The sequence below is a fragment of the Nomascus leucogenys genome, chromosome 20, assembly GCF_006542625.1.
Source record: "Nomascus leucogenys isolate Asia chromosome 20, Asia_NLE_v1, whole genome shotgun sequence".
Classification (NCBI taxonomy): Eukaryota; Metazoa; Chordata; class Mammalia; order Primates; family Hylobatidae; genus Nomascus; species Nomascus leucogenys.
The window spans coordinates 11175710-11191765 of NC_044400.1; the positions used below are offsets into that span (position 1 = coordinate 11175710).

The window sequence follows — 16056 nt, forward strand, 5'->3', positions numbered from 1 at the left end:
TTTCTAATAGAGTATTTAATTTTATCTTATTCAAAGACAGTATAGAAAAAATGTTCTTAGATTTCCTTAAAATCTTGTAATGCAATACAATATTGTAGTAATTATGTACAAAGTACAAATACGGTATTTGACACTTGCAGTTTATGTAGTTTAGCAACTTTGAAATTCTAAGGTCACTGAGAATTGAGTACTGAGAATGTTTAGGTGTTTCTAGCTAAAGAAAAATGATGATGTAAGGCTTCTGACTCATTTTACATTTGTTTCTATTAAATACCTTAATTTAACATAGATAAATTGTTACTGCATTGTTTCGATCAAATATTGATTATGATTTTCGGGAGTTAAAATGTATTAAATCAAGTAATATTTTAGAATTTCTAGACTCTTTCAAGCTTGCCAACTTCATAAGAGAAAAACAATTTCTATTTCTTTTTTAGAAATGAAAAAATTTCTTCTTTACGCAAGACGTTCTGAAATCAGAGGAGTGGATATTGACAATCCATATTTTAACTTTATCACGGCATTCACAGTCCCTGATATTGATGATGTTACTGTGATAGACTTCGATGCATCTGAGGAACGTTTATATTGGACAGATATTAAAACACAAACCATTAAACGAGCTTTTATTAATGGAACTGGGTTAGAAACTGTTATTTCAAGAGGTAAAAGATTTGCACATGTTACAACTTTAAAAATGTTTGTTATTCAATTTGTAATAATCACAAATCTTTTATATTCTTTCTCTATTATTCAACTTTATGCTGTTAATTGAAAGTTAGAATTGGTTAGAGATTTAATAATATGCTACATCCTTACTATCGTAGAATGTTATAATTACATGGCACAGAGCAGACTAATAATTAGAAATTTACATTCACGTGAAGAAAAACTTCAGGACAGATCACCTTAAAATTTAGATTTCTCGGCTGGGCATGGTGGCTCACAGCTGTAATCCCAGCACTTTGGGAGGCCGAGGTGGGTGGATCACTCAAGGTTAGGAGTTCAATACCGGCCTGAACCAACATGGTGAAACCCTGTCTCTACTAAAAATACAAAATTAGCCGAACGTGGTGGTGCACACATGCAACCACCTACTTGGGAGGCTGAGGCAGGAGAATCACTTGAACCCGGGCGGCGGAGGTTGCAGCGAACCAAGATCACGCCATTGCGCTCCAGCATGGGCAAGAAGAGCAAAACTCCATCCCTCCAAAAAAATATAAAAAAAATTTACATGTCTAAATAAACAGACTTAAAGTGTCTTTTTTGCTGATGGAGGAATAGTTACATTTGCATAGAGAAAATACAGGATATTAGGAAGGACTGGCTTCCCTCTTTTTTTTTTTTTTGAGACGGAGTCTCCCTCTGTCACCCAGGCTGCAGTGCAGTGGCACGATCTCAGCTCACTGCAACCTCTACCTCCCAGGTTCAAGCAATTCTCTGCCTCAGCCTCCCAAGTAGCTGGGATTACAGGCACCCGCCACCACACCTGGTTAATTTTTTTTTTTTTTTTTTAGTAGATACAGGGTTTTAGCATCTTGGCCAGTCTAGTCTTGAACTCCTGACCTCGCGATCCACCCGCCTTGGCCTCCCAAAGTGCTAGGATTACAGGTGTGAGCCACCATGCCCGGCCTCCCTCCCTTACTTAAGCTTATAAACAACTTCTTGCACATATTTTTATAGACCTAGACTAAACATATAAAACAGGAAAACTGTTCCTATTTCCTGACCCAGCAGGTTGAATTATAGGTTCTAAGAGAATGTTGTTCAACTAACCATTACAAAAATAGGAGTCACTTGTCCCAACATAGAGAACATATATGAAGTGAGACATATATGTACATGTCATTGTTGAGTTCTAAATTTTTAGCATTGAATTTATCCTAATATTAGCTTAAAGTTTGGCATATTATGATTTCTGGGTCAGTTATTATTTTATTGAATGTGCCTTTATTGAGCACTTAATGTTTGCCACGACTAAATATCCAAAGACAGTTTCTCTTCAACCTAAATTTGGTAGAAGGATGTGGAGGGGAATGGAGAAAAGAGTAATCAGTAATCCATATAGATGCATCAAACACCTATGCTTTCAAGTCTATTGAAAATTTAAAGTCAGACATATTTGAGCAATGGTAAATGTCATAATGAAGGCAATAGGAAGTGCAGATTTTATTCACGATCCTTTTCAATACTAGAAGGCTAGCTTGAGTACCATTAATAGATCTGAGAGTCTTTGACCACTGAAATACAGTTGTATTTAAGCTAGGTCTTTTCTGATCTCAGGTTAGCACTGTTAAAAATATTTATTGAATGGTTTGGCTATAAGCTTGTTCAAATATTTATTTCGAACTTGCTGAAAAACAAGAATCTTTATAGAAAAGTGAATGCAAAGATTTCCTCTTTGTTCAGAATTTTTTACAAGGGCAGGGGCAAATGTGGTTGGATAAGCATTGTTAGACTGGATTAAAAAGAACAACAATGACTGATGAAATGTCATTAAATTCCTTCAAAGACCAAGTAAAGGACATTAGGTGTCTCCCAAGGTTGACAATCAGTTAGGTGGTCTTTCCTCAAGAAATTCACCAAAGTCTGACAGAAAAATGTTCAAGTACTTTATTATAAATATTTAATATTACCCATAAGGCTCTGTGAATTATAAAGAGCAAAAGATGTTGTATCTTAAAAAAAAAAAAAGACAATTTTCTGTCTTTAATTTTGAACTGGTATCTAGTAGTAATTTGGTGAGTTTATCTTTGAGGAAATCATCAAGACTTAACTTCAGTTTAGCAGACTATTCACAATTATCAACCAAAATTTGAGCAAAAATGTTTTCTCACTAATAGTTAACATATATACTCATTAGGAGCAATAATTACAGATTCAGTCATTTAGAAAAATATTGGAACATTTTTTTTTTTTTGAGATGGAGTCTCGCTCTGTCCCAGGCTGGAGTGCAGTGGTGCTATCTTGGCTCACTGCAAACTCTGCCTCCAGGGTTCAAGCTATTCTCCTGCCTCAGCCTCCTGAGTAGCTGGGATTATAGGTGCCCACCACCATGCCTGGCTAATTTTTATATTTTTAGTAGAGACGGGGTTTCACCATGTTGGCCAGGCTGGTCTCAAACTCCTGACTGCATGATCCACCCCCCTCTGTCTCCCAAAGTGCTGGGATTACAGGCATGAGCCACTCTGCCTGGCCTGAACATTTTCTATGTAGTAAGAAACTTAAGGAGAGCCAAGACAGACTGAATGGTATGGAGCACAGAATGAGAGAGATGTATCTGTACAAGCTGAAAGATCTAACGAAATAGACACCAAATTATGTCAACCTTTATAAGACAAGTTTTTAATGTTTATGTTAATTCTGAAAACAATGGGAATTAAGGAAGTGCTTCAGGGAGGGTGTGACTGCATGATGAGCTTTGCCTTTGGAAGAGGCCACTTTAGCTACTGTGTTTAGTAGAGAGCTCTATGGGTTGGGAGTAGATGAGCAGTAAACTCTGAGAGACAGATTAGTTGGCTGTTACAGTGGCTCTAGTAAGAGATACCAGCAGCCTGGACTAGGCTGGGGAAAACACAGATGGAGGAACATGGACAAATTATAGAGATATCAAAGAGTAAGAACATAAAGGAACTTAACAATCAATTGGACATAAAGTTTGAGGAATAGGCATTGTCAAGGATGATTCCATTTCTGACTTACCACACTGGCTGAATAATGTTGCCTTTCAATTTTTTCCAGAATGAAACTTTGTTACAGATGGATATCTCTTTCCATTAGCAGAAAAACTTGAGATAAACTTTTGACAGTTTAGCTTCCGAACTCATCAAAGGATCTCAAATTCCACCAGTAATTGTACTTTATTTTATCCTTTCATCTTTCAGAGATTCCATGAATGACTCTGTGGAAACCTTTCTCTTACTTCTTGCACTGTGGGTCTCTGTATTTTCTCACTTAGCTGTCTTCTCTCTACTGGGCATTTTCTTGAGATACTTTATTTTCTTATCTTCCTTAGTCTAAATCTAATGTGGGGTCAGCTTCAAAAATTGGGCCCCAAATAAATTCACTGGGCCTATCATCTCCCATTATTTTCTTCTCAAGTTGGCTATTTTCTTTCTTTTTTTTTCTTTCTTTCTTTTTTTTTTTTTTCAGAAGTAGTTTTGCTCTTGTTGCCCAGGCTGGAGTGTAGTGGCACGATCTGGGCTCACTGCAAACTCCTCCTCCTGGGTTCAAGTGATTTTCCTTCCTCAGCCTCCTGAGTAGCTGGGATTACAGGCACCCGCCACCACGCCCAGCTAATTTTCTGAGACAAACACTAGCTCCTTGGTTCAGGCTTTCATGAGGGGATGTAGAAATAGTTTGCCAGCCTTTTCATTCTACGTGTCCTGAAACACCAAGCTGTTCTTAATGTATACATTGCCCACGTGAGCTATTTGCTGTAAGTAGCTTGGAGCAAATAGTTTCAAAATAATTTTCTTCAGCACAAAACTCCAAGTTGAGAGCTATTTTCTATCATTCCTTTGTAGATAGTATCCCACTATCTTTTGACTTCCCCTATTGCTATTGAGAATCCGCTTGTTTTTCTAATTGTCATTCTTCTTTTGGTGATGTCTCTTTGCTCTCTAGCTACTTATAACATCTTTCCTTTTTCCCCATTATAATATCTATATTTTGCTACCTAGAGTTGTTGTATCTTCCATGGGGTCCTGTCTTTCATCAATCCAGGGGAAAGAAATCCTCAAAAATCCTCTGTTTTCTCTAACTCAGTCTTTGTACTCTATAATTTGTAAACTCTAATTTATGTGTTGGACTCTAATAAATGTGTTGGACTATTCATTCTGCCTTCCAACTCGCTTAATTTCTTTGTTTCTCTGTGCTAACTCTGTTAACTTCTTTCCATTTGTTTTGTAGTTCACTAGTTGAACTGTGCCTAAACTGCTATTTTACACATTCAAAAATGTTTTATATTATATATTTTAATATCACAAGTTATTTTTGGTTCTCATGCTTCCAAGAGAATCTTTTAAAAGGAATCATTGTACTTATTATTATTCAAAGCATCATTTATTCCATTAACATATTCCACCTTGTCTTTATCCTACATATTATAATTTATGAATATGAAGATTTTGGAGGATTGGAACTTTTGTTTATTTTTCTTTTAACTGTTCTCTTATATCTCATTTCTTTGTGTGTGTTTTAATTTTTTTTTTTTTGTTCTGTTATGAGGATGAACCTAATGGGAAGTGTGAGTCTTGGGTTGAATAAATTTTTTCTTTCACAGAAGACTTGGATTTTTTATTGATGGAGAGAAAAGTAGACACTATAAACCAGGAATCAGTTTAATTTTATTTTTCCCATTCTTTGGTTTTACAGTTATGGCAAATAGTAGGTTCTCAATGAAGACTCATTTGCTAAAATAATAGCTGACCCAGAAATCACTAGTGGATTTCTTATGGCTAGTAATCTTTACTATCACAGTGGATTGCTTATATATAAGCTAGTAGTTTCTAGTAGTACAGTAGAGACCTGTTCTTAGGAATTCAGGTGTTTGTGTGTTTGGGTTTTTTTTTTTTTTTTTTTTGCCAGAGAAAGGACAGAAAAAAAAAAGTTTTGTTTTTATTTTTTAATTGTTCTCCTTTATAAGCAGGTATCTTTTTTTCTCCCACTCATCTTTCACTAGGGTGTGTCTATACCCAGAAGATCATTCTTATTTAGCTCACCCATTCTTTTTAAGTTTAAGGATTGAACCGTCTTACATTGAGCAATTCATACTCCATGAAGGTCTCAATTCTCAGCACAAGTATTTGTCTCTATAATTGCACCCACTTCTATAATCCCATTTTGTCTTCCTTGATAGTTTTAGCTAATGTGTGAGTGTGTGTTAGCATGTTGAGGTTTTCCTGCCTGTCTTATGATGGTGACAATGCATTTGAAAATTACAATTTTTAATGCATCAGTTTTGTGGCAACAAAGAGCTTTTCAGAATATACTTCATGATTAGTCTTAGTTCAAGAAATGAGAGACCCCAGAACTGGAAAATTAAACTTCTTGAAAAACTTACTCAGAGATCTTGTTCTGATTTACTTAAAAACAAAAGTTAAGACCTAGAATTTATTATTTCAATATTTTATCAAAAAGAGATAAATATTATTAAATATATAATGATTTTTATTCCCTCCCCCATATGCTTATGATGAGTTTACCGGAGCACTCTGCAACAACCAGATGTGGGAATTAGTGATTGATAGCCAAAAACAAGAGTGTTCTTTTAGACATAAAGATGATAATTAGAAATTTCAATCTGGTGGGAGAAAAATGTTAAGCATAAAAAATTAGAATTAGGCTGGGCGCCTAATTAGGCTCACGCCTGTAAGCCCAGCACTTTGGGAGGCCTAGGTGGGTGGATCACCTGAGGTCCAGACTTTGAGACCAGCGTGGTCAACATGGAGAAACCCCATCTCTACTAAAAATACAAAAAAATTAGCTGGGCGTGGTGGCACATGCCTGTAATCCCACCTACTCTGGAGGCTGAGGCAGGAGAATTGCTTGAACTCAGGGGGCAGAGGTGGTGGTGAGGCAAGATCTTGACATTGCACTCCAGCCTGGGCAACAAGAGCGAAACTCCGTCTCAAAAAAAAAAAAAAAAAAAAAAAAAGAATTAAGATTGCTTGAGTATGTATTTAAATACATACTCCTCAACATAGACATATTTGACTTTTTTAGCTCAGTTCACATACTCTTAAAATTTTAGATTGTATAGTTCATGAATTCATTAAAAATATTTACGTTAAAGGCAATGTTGTATACAACTGGGGAAAGGGGCCAAAAAGACAAATTAGCAAGGAGCCTGCCCTCAAAACACATGTGTGAAAGTAGTTATATATCAGCAAAGTAATGACTACATTAGGTAAAAAGAGAACGACCAGGTACAGTTCAATTGAGTTAGGCAGATGGAGAAACTCTTTCCAGCTGGGATACACAAGAGACATGATTAGGTTTTTGTGGTTGAAGGGATGATGTTGTTGGTCAGCTAGCCTATTATGAATAAAATTCAGGCAAGTGGAGATGGGGGTTGGTTATGAAATCTAAATAGTTTCCCTATAGTGTGGAAAGATCAGGTAATATCTGGAAATCTGAAAACATATTAATGTGGTTAACGTGTAAAGTATTTGGTTAAAAATAGTGAGAAATAAGGCTGGGAAAGTACTGTAGCTATAGTCACACTACATGGAAAAGCAGGCTAAGAAATTTAGACATCACATTCTGGGTGGCTAGAAGCTATTGAATACCTTGGGGCAAGGGAAGGTCATGATTCAAAGCTCTGTAGTCAGAAAAAATAACCTGGCAGCAAATAAATCAATTGCTTAGAAGAGGAAATGCTGGATACTATTGTAATATTAAAGCTAGAAAGAGATTTGAGAGAGCATGAACTATAGAATTGACAAAGACTAAATAGATATTTATAGCTTTCATTTGGCTGTGCTTTACAATTTAAGAGTGGAATATATTCTCCAGGCCATATTATTAAGAGTCTATCAGAAATGAATAAAAGGATTTTGAGCAGCAAAGACAAAGCAATGCTTACTCCTCACCCCCAACCACAAAAAAAAAAAAAAAAAAAAAAAAACAACACAACAACAACAACTGTGGAGAACATTTATTTTAGGTTAAATAGAAACTTATTATGTTTGCCAATACCAAGAAATCCAAGGTAAAATGCAGAAAGGACTAAGTTCTTAGATTGGCAAAATATTCTTCAGCCCTACATTAGGCTGCATAAATACGCATTATCTAATGTATTATAATATTCATAACAATCCTATGTGTTATCTATAGCCCATTTCACAGGTAAGAAAAGAGACTAAAAGACATTTAAGTGACTTGATCAATGACAAAAATAGGCACTCAACCTGAACATCAACCCAAATATTCTTATTACATCAGTACAGCCTCTCAGCAACCAATTAACTCCAGAGAATGAAAGGGAAGAAGGAATAAAGATTCTGAGTGAGGGAAATAAATATGTATAAGATGTGGCAGGTTTAATTTTAAGGAGGTGGTATATTACTTTTGTCTAAAAAAAAAACAAAGATGAAATTGGTTGAGGATAACTAAAAGTAAGAAGAAATGTGAAGTTTAAGATTGAGAAACAAGTTTACATTTGAAATTCACCAACTTAAATTAATCATGAAAAGTAATTTGCAGAGTGAGAGGGTTCTTGATTTGAAGAGAACCGGAAACACGAGTAGTATCTTCTAAGGCAACTGTGATTATTAGTTACTTAGAAATACTAAAAGGATTTTTTAGCAGCAAGGTAGGCTCAGTTGAGATTCTGGCACGGAAATGTAAGCTGGAAGCCTACCATTCAAATACTGCACTTTACGGCTGACTCAGAACTGCCAGGCCCCCACATCTTGTTTTGCTGTCTTACATTTTGAACTAGTTGGCATACTTTATAGATCTGGAGTTTCCACTTTCACATTAAAAAATCTAGCTTTGTGGCTTCTTTTGAAAAGAATAAAAAGGGAAGCAATTCGCCTTCTTTTGAAAAGAATAAAAAGAAAGCAATTCGACTAGAGCTAGGTAGCAGCTGCTCAGAAGTTTTGACTGGAATCACCAACCTTGAGCAATAACAGAATCTTGGGCCTCTCCCCAGAACTACTGAATTAGAATCTTTATTTTAACAGTCTCCAGGTGTCTTGTAAGTTTGAGAACTAGTGGTCTAGAGAACTCTGTAAGTACAGAATGCTAGAAAATATTAAAATTTTCTAAAAACCAAAATCAAGATAATCAAATGCTATAAATTGGGCACTAAACTGGCCTCCTTTATATGTTAATATTTCTTAAAAGATTTTCTGCATTTATCCTTTATAACACCTCATTTTTTTTTTCTTGAAAAGGTACAATTTTTAAGTGGAAGTTGCAATGTGCAATTATATTTAAGTCTAAATTCCATAATTGTTTTAAAAGATGTCCAATTCAGTAATAAATGAATAACAACCAAAATATTTATATTGGCTGTAACAAATCCAAACTTAATTTGATTTCAGAATTTTCTGCAGAATCCACGTTGAAGGGATCTTAAAATGATTTTAGTGGATTTTCTCTTCTCAGTCAATTCCTCTTAATTATCTATTTTGAAAGATGTTCAACTCTGGTGATTCTTTGAGGAAAGTTGAATTGTTTTATTTCATTTTAGTAACAAATTGGCACTTAAAACATAAAATAGCCCATTTGTTGATGGCCCATAAGTACTTTCTCCTAACTAGAAAGATGTGCTATCAACTGGAGAAGCTATTACTCTAATTTGAATTTTGGTCACCTTGGCTCATAAGACTGCTGCCTGTGTTTGCTCCTAAGTGTTTACTAGTGAATCATTGACTATTAGTGTAATTTCAATGCTAAATGTCGCTTCAGGTTTTCAAATAGCTCAGCAGTAAGACATTAATGATTATTCATGCCTTAAGAAGGGCTGATAAGGGAATGAGATTACAATCTTGTGTGATTTTAGCTAACAAATTAAAGTATAAATTAAATTTTCCCTTAGATAGAAAATAACTACTTGGAGAGCCAATACAATGAAAAACCTCATTCACTTTTAAATGTTCTCTTTCCTGTTTTATAGATATTCAGAGTATCAGAGGGCTAGCAGTGGATTGGGTGTCACGTAATTTATACTGGATTAGCTCAGAATTTGATGAAACGCAAATTAATGTGGCAAGGCTAGATGGCTCTTTGAAAACCTCAATTATCCATGGAATTGATAAGCCACAGTGTCTTGCAGCTCACCCAGTCAGGGGGTAAAGTATGATTATTTTTTTTTTAAGTTTTTCCAAAATTTCATAGACTTTTGCTCTGATTTTATATAAAAACATTGCTTAATTCAGAGGATATATATATATAACAGCCATAAGAGTAAAAAAATGTAAATATGGAAACTGTAAAAGAGATCCCTGGTTAGAGTTTTATTATCTGGAGATTATATATATCCTACACCAACATATATATCTGTGACATAGGTAAGATCTCATTAATTTATGTTTCTAAGAAATGACAGTTCTGAATAAAAAGAGATGTAGGAGAAAGCGGTTGCTTTCATTTTGAAAGCCAGTGGTTAAAAATGCACGTACTACATGTTGGTATCATGGTCACTGCTAGGTAGATCAGATTCTTCAGTCTTTTGGATAGTCACCTTGTACCCTTAAGGGAGCTAAAAGAGATACTTTTCTCTCTAGTGCTTTCAACAGCAATGGAAGAAATGAGTTTGTTACCCTCTATGGCATCTGATTTCTTCACAGCCAAGAGGAATCAATCTTGATGAATTACTTAACAAAGAAAATAATTTACTGTAGTCTTAGCTAAATATTCAGTCTTGTATGTACGAGGAAAAAGGAAGTGAGATATTTTTTCTTCACTAACAGGAAAAAGCAAGAGTGGTGCTTTCTTCTCAGGCAAATATGTAGGTTATTGTTCGCAAATGGCTGGATAATTTTGGATTTTTCTGAAGAGAATCCTGAGTCAAGAATATATTTTGATGTTTACTTTGTTTTTTAGTGTATATTTCTTCTCAGTGAGTGGGTCTACATCTAATATTTTCAATCCATATCTCTTTTGAATTAAGAAAACTCTACTGGACCGATGGAAACACAATTAACATGGCAAATATGGATGGCAGCAATAGCAAGATTCTGTTTCAGAATCAGAAGGAGCCAGTTGGTAAGTATTTTTTTTAATAGTCACCAAGTTTTCAATGTGACAAACCTGTCCTTGTACAATATACCTTTGATCTAGATCCTGAAAGAAAATGTTAAAGATTAGTAAAATAAGTAAATTGAGGAATTGACCAATTTCATTGAATCCATTGGGTTTCTATTAGGTTTATTAGTCAAGGTTCTCTAAAGGGACAGAACTAATAGGACAAATGAACATACAAAATGGGGGTTATTAGGAGAACTGACTCACAGGATCACAAGGTGAAGTCCCACAATAGGCCATCTGCAAATTGAGGAGCCTGCAAATTAGTCCGAATCCTAAAACCTCCAAAGTAGGAAAGCTGACAGTGCAAACTTCAGTCTGTAGCCAAAGGCCTGAGAACCCCTTGCAAATCACTGGTGTAAGTCCAAGAGTCTAAAAGCTGAAGAACTTGAAGTGTGACGTTCGATGGCAGGAAGTATCCAGCATGGGATAAAGATGGAGGCCAGAAGACGCACCAAGTCTGCTCTTTCTCTGCCTGCTTTTATGCTAGCAGCTGATTAGATGGTGCCCACCCAGATTGAGGATGGGTCTGCTTCTCCCAGTCCACTGACTCAAATGTTAATCTCCTTTAGCAACAGCTTCACAGACACACCCAGGAACAATACTTTGCATCCTTTAATCCAAACAAGTTGACACTCAATATTAACCATCACATTAGGCAAGGAGGAAACATTCTTTATCTGAATAGGAAGATTAATTTTTTTAACATGATAGTTTTTGCAATGTATTAAATAACGAAGTTACATTAATTTAATTAATTAATCTCTTATTTTCACTGGTGAAATATCTGATACAATGCTACAGTGGCAGTATAACTACTGAGTCTTTTCCTGATCATCATTATTGTGTCATTATTGATAATGACAAGGTTTTGGGTTTTGATAGTTAGTATTCAGTCTTTATTCACTCTGCAGTGTGTTAATTTAGTTTCTTATTCCACCTTTGCCAACCATTGCAAATCATCAGCTATAACATGATGGCACTGACAGGGAACCTTGACTTGTTCCCAAGAAACATCTTTGAAAATATTAAGTATAAAAATTCTCTTAGAATATAATATTTTACCCATTTGCATGTAGATATCTATATTATAATACTGTTTTGAACCTTAATCACTTTTTCCTCATGTTTTCTTTCATACCTTTGAGAAGCAAAAATTGTTACAGGGCTTATTTGTCATTTCAGAATACCTTTTAAAAATTTAGTAAGCCTCATTTTGATATTATTATAATAAAGATGCAAATGATGGAATATACAACAGAAAATTCATTATTTTGTTTCAATTGAATACTATATATTTTTTGAATCCGGGAAAAGAATCAATATATCATGAAGCTTGTCAATTTTTTCTTAGTTTTAGAAATTTAGGGCTACTTGAAGTAGCACATTTTTCATAGTGATTATTCAATAAAGGTATAGTATCACTAAGATTTGCAATAAACAATTCTTTTCATGTGGTCTATAGAATAAACCTCTGATATAAAATGATATTGTTAACAGCTATTTTCTCTAGATAGTTTGTTCTAAGATTTTTACATAATTGAAAGTCAGGGTCGTATTAGAAATTAAAGGCAAATTGAAACGCTAATATTTCTGTGTGGAAGATGATAGAACAAAAGAAACAAGGGGTTCTACAAGATTAGGACCAATACAAAGGACTTAATTTGAACTAAGGCAATTCATTTGGTACTTATCTGGAATTGTTCAGAATATGTAATATTGAAAAATGAGTATGATAGAAATAGCATAAGCAAATCAAGTCCTTGCATTGTAATTTGGTAATCATAGTTTATACCAAAATGTTAATTTATATGCTTATTTCTATAATGGTGAAAACTTTATCTTTTCTAATACTAAATATCTAGTTTCCTACTCAAAATTTTTTTTAATAGAAGGCCTAACAGCTTATAATAAAAAAAAAAGTTTATAAGAGAGGTATTCATGTTACCTATTCATAATTTATAGCTGGCCCCTCAGATGTTGTTCACCAAGTGATATATATATATTTTTATTTTACTTTAAGTTTTCAGGTACATGTGCACAACGTGCAGGTTAGTTACATATATATACACGTGCCATGTTGGTGTGCTGCACCCAGTAACTCGTCATTTAGCATTAGGTATATCTCCAAATGCTAGCCCTCCCCCCTTCCCCCACCCCACAACAGGCCCCGGTGTGTGATGTTCCTCTTCCTGTGTCCATGTGTTCTCATTGTTCAATTCCCACCTATGAGTGAGAACATGCGGTGTTTGGTTTTTTGTCCTCGTGATAGTTTGCTGAGAATGATGGTTTCTAGCTTCATCCATGTCCCTACAAAGGACATGAACTCACCAAGTGATATTTTTAACTGCATAAGGATGATGATTGAACATTCAATAATACATATGTCTACTTTATGTCAGTCATTATATGTGAAAATTTAAAAAATAGATTTTCAAAATGACACTTTTTAAAAGTTTTAATTTGTACAAGACATACTATTTTAGCATAACTGACTATACCTTAAATCAGCATTGAATATGGCTGTGAGTCAAACATTCATTTATTCAATAAACAGATTTTTGTTGAGTATCGGATTTTGCACTAGGCCTGTTGATAAAAATTTGACACTGTCCTTTCCCTTAAGGGGCACAGGAACCTAAATTATTTTAGATTCCATTAAGTAAATTTAACTCAGTGCCCTTGAGCAAGTTACTGTTAGCTTGGTGTCCTTGGTTTCCTTATTCATATAATCAAGACAAAATGTCTTTTTTTATAAAGTTCTCCTGAGAACTGAATGAGAAAAATTTATGAGGCAAAACATCTGGCCCTTAATAATAGTAACTGTCAGTAATAGTGGTAGTATGTACATTAGGTCCAATAGACTGGAACTCAAATCATATGATTGTAGTATTAAGACTCTAAGTGAGTTTAGTGAAAATAAACAGAATAGATTCTGTAGAAATGTAGTAGAGGAAATATATGTGACCAAGTGGGCCTCTGAAATAAGCAAATATTTATACAAATGTGGGGATTTAACTCTGTACTGCTTTGCTGCTCATGCTAAGAGGCAAGTAAGTTTAAGCACCTTCCAGTAACTTTCCACTTTAGCTTGCAATTCCTGTTAAGCAGGTGCCAAGATTGATAGTCTCCCCGATGCTTAATGAAAAGCTGTGTTGTGCATGTATAAATGCATACTTTTTTAAAAAAATACTTCCAAAATCCGGATGCTCCTCAGCAATTCTCCATCCTGCTATATACTGTCACATCTGTGTCTGCCCCAGAAATCCTTGTTTTAGATACCCACAAGAAGAAAGTGAGCAGATGAAGTCTCCCCTGCTTCTATTGTCTCCGATCTCCCTACCATGAGCAATGTTCGTAGATCACTAACATCTCCTTTGGTAGCATTCACCATTTGGATTTGCGAATCCAAATTAAGTGAATTAAATTGTTCAAAGTCTAAGTACAAGAAGAAAAAGAAAATTCAGAAATCCAGATATTAGGGACAATGTATAGCAATTTTCACATACACATAAAACATTCTTTTTGTCGTGTTTCAGGGACAACATGGTTGGGAAAAAAAATGTTATTTGAGGAACCAAACAAATCTGAGTATGAATCACTGCTTTGATGCTTATTAACTCTGTGACTTTAAACAAGTCTCTTACCTTTTCTAAGGCGCAGTTGCATATCTATACAATGGAGATAATAGTATATAACTTTTGTGGTTATTTTTAGAATTAAAGGCTCATATGCAATATCTCATGTTCTAGCAATTCCATACTTATATACTCTAGAGAGTTCCTATATATGTGTTCAAGAAAGTACATTAAATCATAATATTAAAAAAATTAAAAGAGCCTACATCTTCATTAAAAGAGGAATGAGTAAATAAATGCAGCATTTTCATTGCTAAAGTATGATATGTACATACAGATGTGTGTGTGTCTACTTACATACATATATATGTAGGGAAGCTCAAACTTTCCCTTTGAAGGTTTGAGTCTAAGTCTGCTGAAGTAAATTAACACTAGGCAGATTAACAGGAAAAAAAAGGCGTTCAAATGTATTAACGTGCACATGGACACGGGAGTCCTGCAAATATAAAACTCTAAAAATAGGCATGTGGCCAGGTGCAGTGGTTCACGCCTGTAATCCCAGCACTTTGGGAGGCTGAGGCAGGTGGATCACCTGGGGTCAGGAGTTTGAGACCCGCCTTGCCAACATGGTGAAAACCCATCTCTACTGAAAAATACAAAAAATTAGCCAGGTGTGGTGGCGAGCACCTGTAATCCCAGTTACTTGGGAGGCTGAGGCAGGAGAATCGTTTGAACCTGGGAGGCAGAGATTGCAGTGAGCCCAGATCGTGCCATTGCACTCCAGCCTGGGGAACAAGAGTGAAACTTCATCTCAAAATAAATAAATGAATAAAAATAAAATAAAAAGAGCAACGTGACTGAAGTTTTTATACTGTATAGAAAGTAATGTCTCACCTGTAATAATGTCAGACATTTAGTTTCCTTTTCCTGTGAGTTAAGTTTTTCCTATCTCCAGATAATGCAGATAAGAAGGCCTCAGATAAAGCTCTTACATCTGTGTTTTACTTCACTAACGTAGATTTTCTCAACAGATGCAAGTCTTCCGTACTAAGGAGAGCTTTTCAGAACTATTCCTGTGTCTCCACCCCTCTGAGTAGTCATCTCAAAATAGACGAAAGAAGTATATTTTGGGGTGGCATATTTTCATTTCCTTCACATACATTTCAAAACCATTGAGAAAAGTTATTAGCAGAATGTTACTTACATACTTATAATATGATACCATTTGTATAATTTCAAAGTGAAACACAAAATATTAATATACATTGCTCCCAGATATGCTTATTTAAAAACTATAGATAAAAGTGAACTGCAAATATACACACCAATTTTATAATAGCTGTTGACTTAGGGAAGAGTCAATAATAACATCTGAAAGAGAACTTTCTTCTTTATTGAAGGTAATTTTAACAGTATGAGTTAAATTTAGTTTATATTTAATAAAAGTATTCAAATTAAGTATAACGAAATGTTAGTAGTGCTCAATTCTGGATAGTGAATTCATGAGTTTATTTTCATCTTCTTTCCTCTGTTGCTTCTGGCTCCTCCAAGTGTTACCAAAACGACCCGTTGTTTAGACATAGCTGACTTTCTTCTTCACAGTGGTGAAAGAGAACACTAACTGGCCAAGTCTTAGTAGTATCTAAGAGAGGAAAGGGCAAAGTTGAAATTGTAATTTGGATTTATGGCCAGGCGCGGGGGCTCACGCCTGTAATCCCAG

General features: G+C 35.0%; 1 protein-coding gene across 1 annotated transcript in view; it reads left to right on the forward strand.

Annotated features, from left to right (window-relative positions):
• The window catches only part of LRP1B (LDL receptor related protein 1B), a 1933392-nt gene that overhangs the window by 1296182 nt on the left and 621154 nt on the right, over nt 1-16056 (forward strand). Inside the window, exons 29-31 of the mRNA XM_003267617.4 lie at nt 438-665; nt 9629-9803; nt 10625-10719. Of these exons, the coding sequence (XP_003267665.2) occupies nt 438-665; nt 9629-9803; nt 10625-10719 (498 nt within the window). The remainder of the gene's footprint in view (nt 1-437; nt 666-9628; nt 9804-10624; nt 10720-16056) is intronic.